The sequence below is a fragment of the Ptychodera flava genome, chromosome 14 (genome assembly GCF_041260155.1).
Source record: "Ptychodera flava strain L36383 chromosome 14, AS_Pfla_20210202, whole genome shotgun sequence".
NCBI classification, from domain to species: domain Eukaryota; kingdom Metazoa; phylum Hemichordata; class Enteropneusta; family Ptychoderidae; genus Ptychodera; species Ptychodera flava.
This window is the reverse complement of record NC_091941.1, coordinates 34,069,843-34,084,753: the sequence shown is the minus strand read 5'-3', so window position 1 is coordinate 34,084,753 and position 14,911 is coordinate 34,069,843. Positions and strand designations below refer to the sequence as shown.

The following is a 14,911-nucleotide window of genomic DNA, read 5'->3' as shown; positions in this document are numbered from 1 at the left end:
TTTTAGTTTTTACTCCATTATTCTGGCATGGATTAGGTTTAAATTAAGATGAATCAGTGAAATTTATAGCATTTTGTTTGCCCCGAAATATTTATGAGTGTACTCAACTGACCATGTAACATGTGTGTTATATACTTTGTCAGGGCAATCATTTCATGAAGCCCTCATCAAGGAAAGGTCAACTGGTTCCAGTGTACGTTGGTTGTAGTGATGAAAGATCTCGTCAGGCTCAGTAATTTTATAAAATCATATCAAATTTCAGAGCAAAGTATTGTTTCCATAAAATATAACACATGTAATTATGTAGAGATGCTCTTTAAACATAAATGTGTCAGGAAATGATCTCAGGATTACCTCATCAACAGAGGGCATCAGGAGTCCACCATGTGAAACATTGCACATAGTGAGTCGATATGGTATTACAATGCTTTAAACCGTTTTTATGCAGTATCACCTCTACTTTCGCCAAATATGGCAGAGAAAAATGATGCGTAATGCAAGAACTTCATTACGTGTTGCAGAAGGAAGCGATATCATCAGATGATTTAGTTACACATTTTAGAACTTAAACAAATATTTCAATAATCTATATATTTGGCCAAGGGTGTTGTGAACTGTGTTCCATTTTGTCACGTACAAATCCATGTTTGATCACAGAAGTTACACCATTGCCATGACTGCATCATTACAACCTTTTAGCGTGATTAGTCAGAGAAAGTCGTCATCGAAGGAGGAACTTACAAATGGTGAAAACATGAGGTTATGCCCTTTCTTCACAAATTAAGGAGCTGATTGATTTAGAGATGCGAGAATTATGTCACCATGGCCGTCATGGCGTACTGACATTTCAGTGTTGATGTTGTACAGTGGGTGTGTTCATGGGAGTGTATGTAGGTGTGTCAATGACTATATGGAGCTTCAACTTGGCATAGATTATGAAAGTCATGTAAGTCATCAAGTTCTACTTGTTCAAAGTCAGTCCTGCATTGTGTTACTTATGCTTGAAAAAATACCGGTATATTATTGGCTTTGAATTAGTTTTACCACTGATCAAATCATCTTGTAGTAAACTTGTACTGTATCAAGTCAGTGAGAAAATCTGCTCACCACCATAGAGTGCCGCATTACAAAATTTATGAGTGTCTCGGGGATATTTAAAAAATGCGTATACATATGCCAATAACTGGAAGGACCCCACCCTGATGAATGGAAGAGGGGAGTTGTACTTAACAAGATAACTGATGGCGAAGGAAATGATGACAGTAATGGCAAATGATAGGAGGTAATTATGGCTCAGAATCCCAGCCAATGATGATGACTACTTTGTTCTGTATGGTAATTTGTTTACATGTCTGCCGTCCAATAACAAACAAAAAATTACCATATAAAAGCAAATGGTGCAATGGATCATGTGACTTAGGCTAAATTGGGGACAGCAAAAGTTGTTAGGGACAGACCCCTACGGTATCATCTGCTACTGCAATCAACCAGTGGATACCTTAGTAACGATATCGTCGTAAGAATTGTGTGTGTGTGGATTTGTTCACCCGAAAAAATGTCTACTCAGGAAGATACCGGTATTTCATCTGACATCGGAGAATTACAACGTGTCATTGAAGACTTGACCAGAAGAGTTGCAAGGCTAGAAGAACTTCTACAAAGCATACAGCAGGCAAATGTTCAATCAGAAATTTCTACCAAGACGGTTAGGATATATAATAATACCTTGTAATATGTTTTGTTTTTGTGTTTTCATAATCATGATTTTTTCCCTGGAGAGCTTATACATGTAAAAAGAATATGATGGTGTCTTTTTTTCACTTGAAAACGATCTGAAATATGGTTGAGATGCTCTTCTCTTTGGTGGACAGTGACCGAAGGAACTGCGGGAGTTGCATTATGTTGGGCCGAGCTTTGAATGGGTAATGTATTCAAATTGAAGACATAGTTGTCATACTTGTATGAGGCGGGTATCACTGGTGTCTTAACTGTTTGGCATCATCCTGTTCAGCTGTCTGTCATTAAATCTGAAGTGGTCATTGTCCTTGACATTGTAGAGGCACACTCAGATTGTCTCCCTGATACACTGATCGTTAAAAAGGATTTCCATCTGGACGGACCGAGACCTGATGGGCTGTACACTGGGAAAGAATGATGATGTGAGAAGATGACAGTACTTGACAGAGATCTCTTACATCACGTTTTGGTTCCACGTTGAGATGCTTGGACTGTTTGTTAACCGTCTCAAGTACACTTTCACTGGGTATTTCAAATGGGGCCAGCATGTGTTGATATTGCTTTTCATTACTTGCATGTTTGTTTCTTGTTCAGAAGGAGATGATATCAACTTTTGCTGATTGTGTTCTTCTCATGTTGTATCAGCATGTACCGTATGTCTACTAACATGTATAAAAAGACCCAGGTGCCATCTGTTTCATCTGATTTGACAAATCAGGGGCCACGCACCAAATGGCAGAGCATATGTGCTCTATTTTGTAGCTGGACATATTTAGTGGATCTCAGTAACAGTATCACCCCGGCTAATCTTTCAAATTATTCTCTATTTTAAGCTCGCATAACACAAGACTGCTGTGCAGAACAGCAGTTTCTATATGGTAAATGTTGGTCTCACACAACATCCCAGACATGTAACTGGACATGTAACGGCAACTAATTAGACTTACATGTACTAATCAGACAGTCTGTTTCACAGATGAAATACTGGGTCCACTAAATGCATAATTACTGTGATATTTGAAGTATGAGTGTTGTAATATTGTTTGTCAATACATTGAATCTGACCCACATGAGGCAGACCCAGATACAGTGTTGGCCCCATGATAAATTACATTGAGCCTGCAGTACTGTTAGCATCTATATGTATTGCAAGTCCATTTAACCTTAATGAAGCTAAAAGTTGCTAGTTTTTGCTAGTGTAGAGTTTGGTTGCAAGTTTATTTGTGTCATTTTTGCTGCATTGCAAAGACAGAGATAGATCCCAGCATGCTGCATCATATTCTGATACTTTAAACCCATATTTCTTTTATTTGGCACACTGTGAAATCTTTGTAACAGCCAAGGAATAATATACATGTATTATAAATATATACTTGTACAGTGCTTTTAGTAATGTCAAATTGTTCGAAAAAAGGGATTGATAAAATGGTAGGCTTACATACCCTTTTAACATAATATGTATTATAGCAGCTAGCTGACAATATTATGCAAGTTGTTCTTTTTTCTTCTATTCAGTCAGTAACTATGTAAATCTCATCAATAATGCTTTCAATTTTAAACAATCAAAAAGAAAAATGTTGCAGTATGACTGACAGTGATGTCCAGGATTACGGCAAGAAGAAGCATCTAGCCACACTCCTTGATCAGTATTTTACAAACTTATTAAGATGTCAGAGATATTCACTGAGTTTTGTATTCTGTTTTTTCAGGTGCCATCAGAACCACCAAAAGAAGAGCCAAAGGCTGCGGTTGAGGAACAGCCTGTTGCTGTGGCAACAGAGGTGAAAGCAGAGACTGCACCAGCAGCAGAGGAGCCAGCACAGGAAGAGAAAGCTGAGGAGCCCCCAGCAGAGCCAGTTAAGGAGGTGAAATTTTCTGCTTATTGATAAGTATATTGACAACCTTTCAGGTTCATAATGTCCCTGATGGTATTCTAAGAGTTTGCGCATGAAAAAAGCCACAACCCTTAGCCAAGATAGCTTTCAGTTGTTTTAATGTTGGTAGAGTAAACACGACAACTGGATTTTGAGTTCTTGCATTAGATGTCTGAAATCTTTTTTATGAAATAATGCAGAAAAAGTACATCCCTGTTACAAAACTACATTTTCTGATTGTTTGTCTCTTTGTAGAATGCAACAGTTTGACTTATAATGTCACAGCATTTTTGTCGTCACTTTAATGTTCCATAATATTGTCAAAGAAATTCATTTGACAGTACATGCTGTGCATTCATAATAGCTAGAAGAGCAGTATTTAAGTTTTTCTTTCTTTGCAAAAAAAAAACATGGAAGCCCTTCAAATTTACGGTATAGCTCTAATTTTCAAATACCCATTCTAGATGCTCCTAATATATAAATACAAACTGTTCACAATAGGTGGTAGTTTCAGTTTTATTTTAAAATTTAAGTTAAGTTCCTTGAAAGCACATGGCAAGCCAAATTGTTCTCATTGCCACTAATGTTGTCATGCCAGAAGAATTCTAGTGAGTGAGGCTCCACAGACCATGCAGTGGAGTATTTTTTGAAATAAGAGCTGTATTGTGATCTATTAAAGCAGACAGCATGCACAGAGTCTGAAATTAGGTCAGAGAATAACTGGATTCCACATGCTGGTAGATTCTGTGCCGCATTCTTACATGACTAGACATATTGAAAATTTGATCTATCCTAGAATGCTCTGCAGTCACAGTTGAGTACACGTGTAAAACTCAGTTTATAGCAATGTAAAAATTTACAAGCTATGATAGGCAGAGCTATTGGCCTAAACTCATGCATAATTCATGAGATGCATTTGAAGTTGTGCCATCTATTATCAGACACTGGAGGAATTGAGTTTAGTGGCTATGAAAAACACTTGGCATATTGCAGCTAAAGCATAAAACTAAATGTGAATAAATGTATACAAATATTTGTCTTGGGCTGATATTTCAAAGATTGATTATTTCGATTTAATTAAGGTTATGTCTCACATTGGAAATTTTATACTTTACGGTTTTCTGTGTCAAAGGTTCATTATTTCATTTAATTTTCTCTGTTCTCATAGCCGGAGGCAGAATCAGCACCAGTTGTTGAGGCTGCCCCTGTTGTAGAAGCCGCTGCTGCTGCTGCAGTTGCAGTTGAAGCTTCAAAACCAGAAGAGCAAGAACCTGCAAAAGCTGAGGAGACTGCAGCTGCAGAACCAGCACCAGAGAAGGAAGCCCCGGCAGAACCAGAGCCAGCAACTGAAGAGAAAACAGAAGAACAGCCTGCTGCTCAGGAGGAAGAACCAGCGGAACAGCAGCCAGCTGAGGAAGTTCAAAAGTCTGAGGCAGAAGCTGTTGAAGCAGAACCAGCTGCTCAGGAAGAAAAGCCTGCTGGAGAGGAAAAACCAGCAGAAGAAGCAGCGCCTGCGGAGGCAGTCATAGAGAAGCAAGAAGAAGAGGCAGTACAAGAAGTGAAAGAAGCTCCTGTAGAAGCAGCCCCTGAAGAACAACAACAAGAAGCAGCCCCTGTTGCTGAAGAACCAACACCAGCTGCAGAACCACCTGCAGAAGCTCCCTCAGAAACTCAGGTAGAGAAGGCAGAAGTTGAGGAAGCAGAAAGTGCGCCCCCTGCAGAGCCAGAAGTCACAGATAAAGTAGAAGAACCACAGTCAGTTCCTGAAGAGGCTCCGATAGAGCCGGAAACAGCAGCACCGGTGGAAGCTGCACCAGCAGAACAACAAACTGAAGCAAGTGAAGCAGAACAGGCACCTGCTGAAGCTGAAAAACCCGCAGAAGAAGAGTCGCAGGCAGAAGCTCCTGTTGTAGAAGCTGAGGTAGAACAAAAAGAAGAGACGGCTGCTGAATCAGCGCCAACAGAGTCTGGACCAACAGAGACAGCCGTTACAGAGCCAGAAGCACCAGCAGAGACACCAGCTACAGAATCAGAAGAACCAGCAGAGCAGAAAGAGGAAGTAGCGGTTGCTGAAACAGCTCCAGCAGAGGAAAGTACACCAGCTCCAGAGCCAGAACCAGAACCAGAAGCTCCAGTCGAACAGAAAGATGAAGCTGTTGCAGAGTCAGCGCCAGCAGAGGAACCCACACCAACAGAACAACCGGAAGAAGCAGCTACAGAACAAAAGGAAGAAGAGGTAGCTGTTGAGTCAGTAGAACAATCAGAGGCACCACCAACAGAACCTGAGGCCGTGGATCAATCTGAACCTGCAGCGTCAGAAACGGAAGCAGCAGAACAACCAGCAGCAGAAGCAGAAGCTGAGTCTAAAGAACAACCAGAAGAAGCGCCAGTGGCAGAGCCTGTATCATCAGATCAACCAGAACCTGTAGCAGAAACAGAAACTGATGAAAAACCTGCTGCTGAACCAGAGCCAGAACAACAAGTAGAAACTCCAGCAGAGGCACAGCCAACAGAACAGACAGAAGCTCCTACAGCGCCAGAATCAGAGTCAGCGGAACAACCAGCGGCGCCAGCAGAAGCACTGGCAGAGGAACCAGCTGCAGCGGAACCAGCTGCAGAAGACAAACCTGAAACAGAAACCCCAGCTGAAGATGCACCACCTGCAGAAGAAGCGCCTTCTCAAGAGACACCCACAGAAACAGCCCCAACAGATGCACCATCTGAACCAGAGGCAGAGCTGAGCAAGGTGCCAGTTGTTTTCTCATGGCCACTTGGTGCCACTGAGGTGTCAGTAGCTGGCAGTTTCAATGACTGGCAACAGGTTCCCTTGACGGAGAAGTAAGTCACATCTGTAATATCTTACTGATTATGGAACTTAATAATTACAAAACAAAGACAAATGGTATATCATTTCCTGTATATTTGATTGTGTATTGGTGAATATTCAGTTCCACAGTAAGATTTTTGCAATTTTAGTAACAATTCTTCAAAATCTTCATATTTTCAATGACATTCAAACTGATGTGTGTTCATTACAACTGTGCTTATCATAGATAAATTGCAAACTATCCTAATTGCTCACAACACAGATTCAGTGCTCAGTGTTTCTCAAAACATGAACCATCAGACGTCTCCACTAATATAAGCATACCTGTTGCATGAAATAATCAGGAGAAAACAATACATGCATGTACGGATTTATGACTGGTAACAGTAGTCTGCCTGAATCTTAATGTACATAGTACAACATTGTCAGTTTTTCCTTGAGAAGTGTCCAGTAAAGTATAATAAATCGTCATGCTGGTGTCTTTTTATCTCACTGTAATCAAATTCCAGAGTTTTTGCTCTCAATTTCAACATTAGTTTGTGTACAAAAATATTGATAAGTTATTTGACTTTATAGCTCAAGCCATCTATCATGATTTGCATTGTATATGACAAAACAAGAAGAAGGGTATTTATGAGCAAAGTAACTGAATCTTGCAGATTTATTTAAATCAAACATTAGATATAGCAAACTGTGACCATAATTTTCAAACTTTAAATATGGAAAATCAATTAAATCAATTAATGACACTGACAGTAGACAAATCAAACTGATTCAAAACAGTAAATGTGTACCCTGCTCATAACATTTCAAAGGGATACCAGTTTAACATTCATTGAAAGGCTTAATTTACTTTTCCAGCCCGTTTGTGACTATAATCTGGTCACATTTTTACAAATTTGCATTGCAAAATGTATCTATATCCTATTTCATAATATAAATATTTGTTTTTCAACTCATTATCCGTTGCTTCTGCTCATTTTATCATTCTTTTCAAATTGCTATATTGTAATTATCCACACAGTCAGAAAATTTACTCTGAGCTGTACTTTCTGGCTGCTATAATTAATATCTTCTACATTGCTACAAAAAGAAATCATGTACTCAGCTTTAGGCGTAGCATATGCTGTAAACACATCTTTCAGTCAATTGTGCATAGAAAAGAGTGTACATGTACCTGGACCTAAAGTGTGCAACTTCTCACCAATTTTCGGGCAACAGACAAGCATGACATAAAATCAGTGTGTTTGCTTGAAATGTAGATTTGCTGTATATGCAGAAAAGTGTAGTCACACGTACCAGGAAATTTGCAAATCTTTAGCCCTTGCCTTGATAGCCTGTAAATCTTGACAATGAGAAATCATTAATCTTTGAAAACATGTTGCCAAAGCAAGCATGAAAATTCTCACTGCATGATCTTTGCTGTATTGCATGTCTTTCTCCAAAATACACAAACTATCACTGCCATTTTCTCTCTGTTTCCTGTGTCTGTATGTCTGTGTCACCTGTCTACATCTCAATAACTTCATTGGAATCAACTAACTACATCCATGCCTGAGCAGCAATGACAAATTTACAACCAGGTTAGAGCTCGATGAGGGCAAATATCAGTTCAAGTATGTGGTTGATGGCCAGTGGGTTGTTGACGAAAACCAGGTAATCTTGGTATATTACCCATGTTGTTATTCATTTGATATTCTGTGGATTTTTTGGATTCTTCATCAAGGTTGAAAGCCTCTAGCTCAGTTTGCAGGTCAATTCTAACTCAATTTGAATCCTCTTGTACTGAATTTTATTTGGCATTTATTTGATCTAAACCAGAGAAATAAGTACCGTTGATATTACAGCAAAACCAAAATGTAAAGAAAATCACAAAAATGTGACAAAAATAACTTTTGAACATGTTGATTTCATCTGGGCTGTAAAGTTGAAGAGTTCACAATTTCTGCACAATTTTTGTGATATTTGCGTGTGTGTTTATTTTTAACACCATTGCATATGTTGTGTTCCATTGATTGATACATATAGTGACGGACAATTCAGTGTTGCACTTGAGCTAGCAGAGGGCGAGTACCAGTTTAAATTTCTGGTGGATGGTGAACAAAAGCTCAGTTCTGCATACAAGGTAATGATGATTGGAAAAGTAAAGAGACTAACTTGGCTAAATGAATAACTTTTCAACTGTGTACCCTCATATGTCACTATCAAAGTATGTGTAACTAATTTTAATCGTACCATGTAACTTCCGTACTATTTCTGTTGGACTCATGAATTCAAATCTGCTTCCAAAGCTGTGCAAGTCCAACACAAAAATGTTACGGTACTTTACTTGTAACTGCTCTTTACGTGAAACATTGTTCATCACAAATTATGATATTACAATAACTGTCTTCATCATTTTCCTCCTTCATTGGAAGATGTTCTACTCTTTCCATGAAGGAAGAAAACGCATTCTTGTCTGATCAAGGTTGATCAGTTTCTATCTCATATTACATTATAACACTGTAACCAAAAATCTTCATGAGGTTTTGATGACATACATATATACAATGCTACGCAACAAATATCATCAGAACTAAAGCACTCATGACAATTTTCCTTTTCACTCAAAATACATCCATAACATACAGTGATATGCTTTTAACCATTCTATAAATGCTTGTAAAAATCAGTTGCTCTCGGAAAGACACTGAGACAACATATAATGTATGATTCAGAGTATGTTAAACCTCATGGTATATACACCATTTATTTATTTCATTTAAGTGATATAATAAGTATTTGATCATTAATGAAGAAATTCTGGTTTACAATCAATCTTACAAAAAGATGAAAAAATCAGTTCTCCTTTTTGATGTCATTTAGATAAGTACAGGTACTCGTAAAATAGTATTCACAGCAGAAGTTTCTATTTATATCTGTTGAGAAACCAAGGCCCATTGAGAAAATCTCTTAAAAATCAATGGTTAAAGCTAGACTATCTACTGATACCTTCATTACAGTTCATGCTGTATTGCTAAAATCTGACCTCGCTAAACGATAGGAATTCTGCCATCACAGACTTTTGTTTCCAAGTTTGTTTTGACCCCCAGATCTATGTCATGAAACAGGGGAAAGGCAGCCAGTGTAAATTTGAACTCACCTAGATTTCCTGGTATTAAAGTCACAGCACCAGCTGGGCAGAGTCCTGCTATTCTAAGTAATTGGCATGTGTGGTGACCTTTGACCCAACTCAATTCTGGTTGCTTGGGGGCCTGACCTAAATTTAGATAAGAAATGCAGTTATTGGCATTCAAAAATGTTTGGGTATTTGGTTACAGATAAGTCATTAATAATGACTGTCATTCCTATCTGAAATATTGAGACACACTGTTCTGATTGGAACAGATGTGTTTTGAAAGTTGATGGAGCTGCTGCTTTTGTTTTAATATTTCAAAAGAAACCCAATGATAAATTTGCTGAAAGTATATTCATTTAATGTATCCCAGTTACTTTATTGCTCCTTCTATTTTTTCCCCATCTAGGAAACTGTTGGTACAGACATGGGCCCAAACAACATCATTGAAGTGAAGAGGTCTTAAACCGTCATTGACCAATTTTCCATGGTGCTTTGAGATATTCCACAAGAGATTGCATTTTTGTCCACATCTGTGCGTTGCAACACGGAATAATTTAGAAGCCACTGCATGCCCAGGATGAGTTGCTCGGATGCATTTGGGTGTGCCTTCGTTCAGACATCAATTTCTTTTGAAATCTATCAGTTTTGGACTGAGCTCTGTAGCACTTAGAAAAGTATTTATACACTAGAGTATGGTAATGTAGACACAAAGAAGTATCAATCTGTGGTAGGTTTAGAGTGATTTGATTCAATGTGGCAAACTGCTTTAAAATTGTCACTTAATTTTTTCATACCACATTTATCTGTACACTGGGTGGCACTTCACGCTTACTTGGACCGCTGGGTATATGATTGAGTAATGTGTGTGTGTTTGCCATATGCTGTTGAATGTGTACATTTCTGCATGTTTTTTTGTGATTACTTCTCCTGAGAATTTCACTGAAACCTATTCAGCAGGACAGTGACAACCAGTGTTTTGTCTCTGCCATGTTTCTGCAGCCAATGGGACATCTACGAGTAGCTAAAACTTGCCATTAATATTTAAGGCAAATTTTCCAAATAGTATTTTTAAAGAGTTCTGTACAACTTTGTCAGTGCAATTATAAAAAAATATTAAAAAATAATGAAAATGGAAATGGAATTTTTAGTTCTAAAAACGATGAAGGGGTGTTTTAATTTTGATCCCACTCATTGTATGTTACTGGCAGAGAAGACATTGTTTTGTCATTGGTGGAAGGGTTTCAAATATCAGGCATTTTCCATCAGGGGGTTGGCTCATTTCATTTGAGGGCAATAATCAGAGCACACACATGTATTTACATCTAAACTTACAACTGTATGTGTAATTTTCTAATTTTGGTTTTAAATAAACAAAATTTAAAAGCCATCCTCTCACAAGTATAAGGTGCTTGTTCACCCTCCTCAAAAATTTAATGGACTGCCCCGTAATCTAATGATCACATGATTGCAGATAGAGTGTAACTGATTGGATGGGTGTGTTTTATGTTGGATTGAAGGATGGCACAGGTCCTGTAGACGCATTCATATGATTTGATAGGGTGTCATTAGTTGCTAGGAGTTTGATGTCCTGTACCATGATTTTTCATCTGGAATAAACCACTTTTGATTGATAGCCAATTGATTAATGATTAGGTCTTAGATTTCCTAGAGTGGCAAAATTTATCATGAATTGTGGAGAAACTTTAAGGGACCCTTGCTGGAGGGTTAACGGATAATTAGTTTAAAAGCAGAACATTTTTTGAGACTTGTAATGAAATTTACCTCTTCAGTCCAAATAAAGAAATAATTTGCTATATATGATTTGAAATTGAAGTATGATATCAAAAGTAATGTGATTCCATGGATGTAGCCAAGGGTCAGCAATAAATTTAGAGGCAAAGTTGCTTCTTTCTTATGTCTGTGGTCTAGTGTTTTTCAGAATTGCTATTCAAATGTAGTTTTCTACATACAACTCACATTCTGACAGGGACCTTCAGATAGAGAAATGTTATGGTTCTATTAAAAGCCAGCCTGTTGATACGGAACAGTTTGTTCCGTGATTTAGGGCAAGCTTTTGTGCCATAGTGGACTGAAACTGAAAACTAAGTTAAAAACAAACTAACAACATTAACGTTTGAAAAGGTTGTAATGCTTTTTCGAGATATGCTAATTGACTAACAGAGCATTGACTAACAACAACACGGTGTATGTTTGGCAACAGGGAAGAGAGATCTGAAATGGTTTTATACCAGTAGATATCAGTTTGACCCTTTGTGCAGTTGCATAATTTCTAAATTGATCAATTGACAATCAGATGACTTATTGTGATTTGCCAAAACAGAACTGCAGTAGGGGTGTTATAAAAATTATTGTTTTTGCTTATATTTCTATCTATTCCCAACTTTTTTATGATTTCGTTATGGTGCTAGCAAATCTGTGTAATTCATACCTTAATTTTTGGTCAATCATACAGAGACTTTTGAAACTGAGTTATATTTATTTGCCTCAGTTGTTTTCATATTTCTCACCAGTTGACAAGAGCTGCTGTGCTTTAATATGTATTATCGCCGTCCCTCAACATCCATGACAGGATGCATTGACGCAAATTTTCATGGAAGTGTTTTTCTGTTATGCTGGCTGTGTACATTTAGGAAAGACATTCTGTTTTCATTTTAGGCATCATGAAGTAAAAATGTATTCTAATCAGGATTTGCATATTCTAAGAATTGCTGCTCATAAGACATAATGTGAAGTTTTAAACAAGATTTTCCCATTTGAATTTGCTATTCATGACTTGTGTACAAAGTTTGTTCTATGAGAAATTGAAGGTCAAATCGTCATTCTTTATCATGTTTCTCTAATAATTTAAAGTATTGTTCAAGAAAAACATTAGCTTCATACTTCTCTGCCAATGTCATATTTTGTATGTGGTCCAAAACTAGACGGGAAGTTGCCTGCAATCTAGCCATGAAGCTGCAATAGTCTGGCACTGCTTTGAAAATATTTGCTTTGAATTATGGCAAATAGTAAAAGATGTAATATTTCATGTGTGTTAGACTGGACATGTGAGGTAATTGCTGAAGAGAAAAACACATGACATTAAGAGACTGAACAATAGATGTCCACGTTTCTTGCAAAATGTATCAGAGTCTGTCATTGTTAGTGTCAAAATAGCATTCACAAAAGTATGTTTGCAGTTTTCTGATTGACAGATGGAGAAATTTCAACACACCTAAAGAACACAGATCTATCTTCCATATGGTAGTTCAGTGCTTGTCTGAGGTTGCTTTTTATGATGAATAAATACAAACATACCCCCTAGGGTAGTGTTTAATTATATAGTAATTGAGCATTGTCCCTGTGTTCTTCAGTTTTGGCTGAAATTTCAATAACTATTCACAATATTTTAACCACCACATGTGCCAATACAGAGAATCTCACAGAATAGTCACCATAGTAATATTTTTATACATGACATTAGATTGATTGAATGAACTGTTTAGACTGATTTAAGACGTAATAAGCGCAACAGTAATCCAATTTACAAACAGGAATGAACAAAGTGATTTCACAAGTGTCATAGGTGTGTTTATCTGTTATGAAGTCATTTACAGCATGGCAGGAAATCAATGCCTGGCTATCATCAGATGTCATAGAGTGAAGGTCACCTGATTCAACAAGATTAATGCCTCCCATTTAAGCTCAGTTTTTTTATAAACCAAAGCAAGTCTAAATACTTTAACAATATGTCGCTCTGATTCTTGAATGCTTAGTCACATTTTGTTTGCCTAACGAAGATACATCACTAGATTGGTGCCAAGTCTCAGTGTCACCGATCACGCAGTGTTACTATAAGAAGGCCATAAAAAACTGCACTCACTATTGTGTTTTAAGTCAGATCATTTGCATGATGAGCGTACAGTGAAGACGCCCTTTTTTCTTGCGGGTAATTTATCATCAAAGGCATGTAGTTGGGATGGGCAGAAGTGCAACACACACAGACGTCTCTGACTGAGCATTCATGGAAATGGAAGAGCGCCCTCATGAGCATCTGTGGATCCTAAGTTCCCACTTGGACTTGCCAGTGAGTTCAACTATTCATGGAACATATATTTAGAGTTGGGTCACACAAAATTGGAAAATTTGAGGGAAAATCTGAAGTGCCAATAAATGTTCAGTCTCAGGTCGATGTGGGTGAAATAGAATCCCATTCATCAGGCCAATACTGAAATTGCAGAAATAACACCATAAATGTTTTCTTCTGCCCATACTCCGGTTGGAAAAATGACATCACACTTAGAACAGTAGCCGATCCAGAAATAAAATTGAGTTGCCATATTATTTGTAATTCAAACTTTTTTGTTTCTGTATTAGTGTGTAAGGTATGTTTTTGATGACATTGTAATTTGTAGCTGAGTAGAGGTATAGATAGTCATGTAAGGATAGCAAGCAAGCAGCTACAGTAGAAGTACCTTTTTTAATACAGACATAAAGAATAAAGCAATTATTGATGGAAACTACGTTTCTTTTTTGTCCTTTTTCCAAACACAGTTGATGACACTGACTGACGCACTTTAATGTATTTTTTGTATTCCTCCCTCCGCTTCTGTTCAGTGTTAAGAAGAGTAAAATTTGCACCTTGACTGCCAGAAGAGAGGAAGAACTATGAGCTTAAATGTCTGCTCTCCTCTGAACTAAGGCTTGTAATTGGCTACTTCCCCTGAGTCAAAGTTAATGGGAGTCACAAATGAATTTCAAAACTGTGAAGATATTGTTTTACATATATTTTTTCTGGCTACAATAATCCAACAATGGAAAACAACATTTTGATCATTCACTGACCAAACTGCAAAGAAGTATCGTATTCTACCTGTTTAACCAACTTCCTACATGTGTTAGCTATTTTGAGTGATTCTCCATAGAGGAAAACAAATCTTTTGAGAAGACAGTAAATGCACTTTTAGCTCCAAGATAACTTTGATCAATCCATGCAATTCATTAAGACAGAGACATTCAGAGAATATGTTACTGATATTGATAAAAAGCCCTACACATTTGCCAGAACTTTGACAAAATCAATCACGACAAACTCTCTAAGTCCCCTTTGAGTCTGAATGTCACCACATATTTAGTCCCTTGATTCACTCACTCAAGTGGAAAATCTCCATGATCAAACATTTGAGTTTTGACAATGCCCCAGTATGTACATGCAATGTCTCCCTAGTGACTGGGGAACTTCCACTGCAAAATACAATTTCTTGGTACGTAAGGGATGAGGTATAACTGTACACGACACCATGTTGACTCCCTCTCTCTCTGTCCCTGGCCATGCCTGGCTCTCTGCAAACCATACAA

The 14,911-nt window shown here is 37.7% G+C and overlaps 2 protein-coding genes across 2 annotated transcripts in view; one reads left to right on the top strand and one right to left on the bottom strand.

Annotated features, from left to right (window-relative positions):
• Window positions 1-14,073, top strand: part of LOC139148835 (fibrous sheath CABYR-binding protein-like) — a 59,784-nt gene extending 45,711 nt beyond the window's left edge. The window contains exons 4-7 of the mRNA XM_070720265.1: window positions 3,447-3,602; window positions 4,780-6,449; window positions 8,467-8,563; window positions 9,963-14,073. Of these exons, the coding sequence (XP_070576366.1) occupies window positions 3,447-3,602; window positions 4,780-6,449; window positions 8,467-8,563; window positions 9,963-10,019 (1,980 nt within the window). The 3' untranslated portion in view covers window positions 10,020-14,073. The remainder of the gene's footprint in view (window positions 1-3,446; window positions 3,603-4,779; window positions 6,450-8,466; window positions 8,564-9,962) is intronic.
• Window positions 1-14,911, bottom strand: part of LOC139150253 (uncharacterized) — a 67,374-nt gene that overhangs the window by 51,922 nt on the left and 541 nt on the right. The window contains exon 2 of the mRNA XM_070722503.1: window positions 9,581-9,697. The gene's annotated coding sequence lies outside the window, so the exon portion shown is untranslated. The remainder of the gene's footprint in view (window positions 1-9,580; window positions 9,698-14,911) is intronic.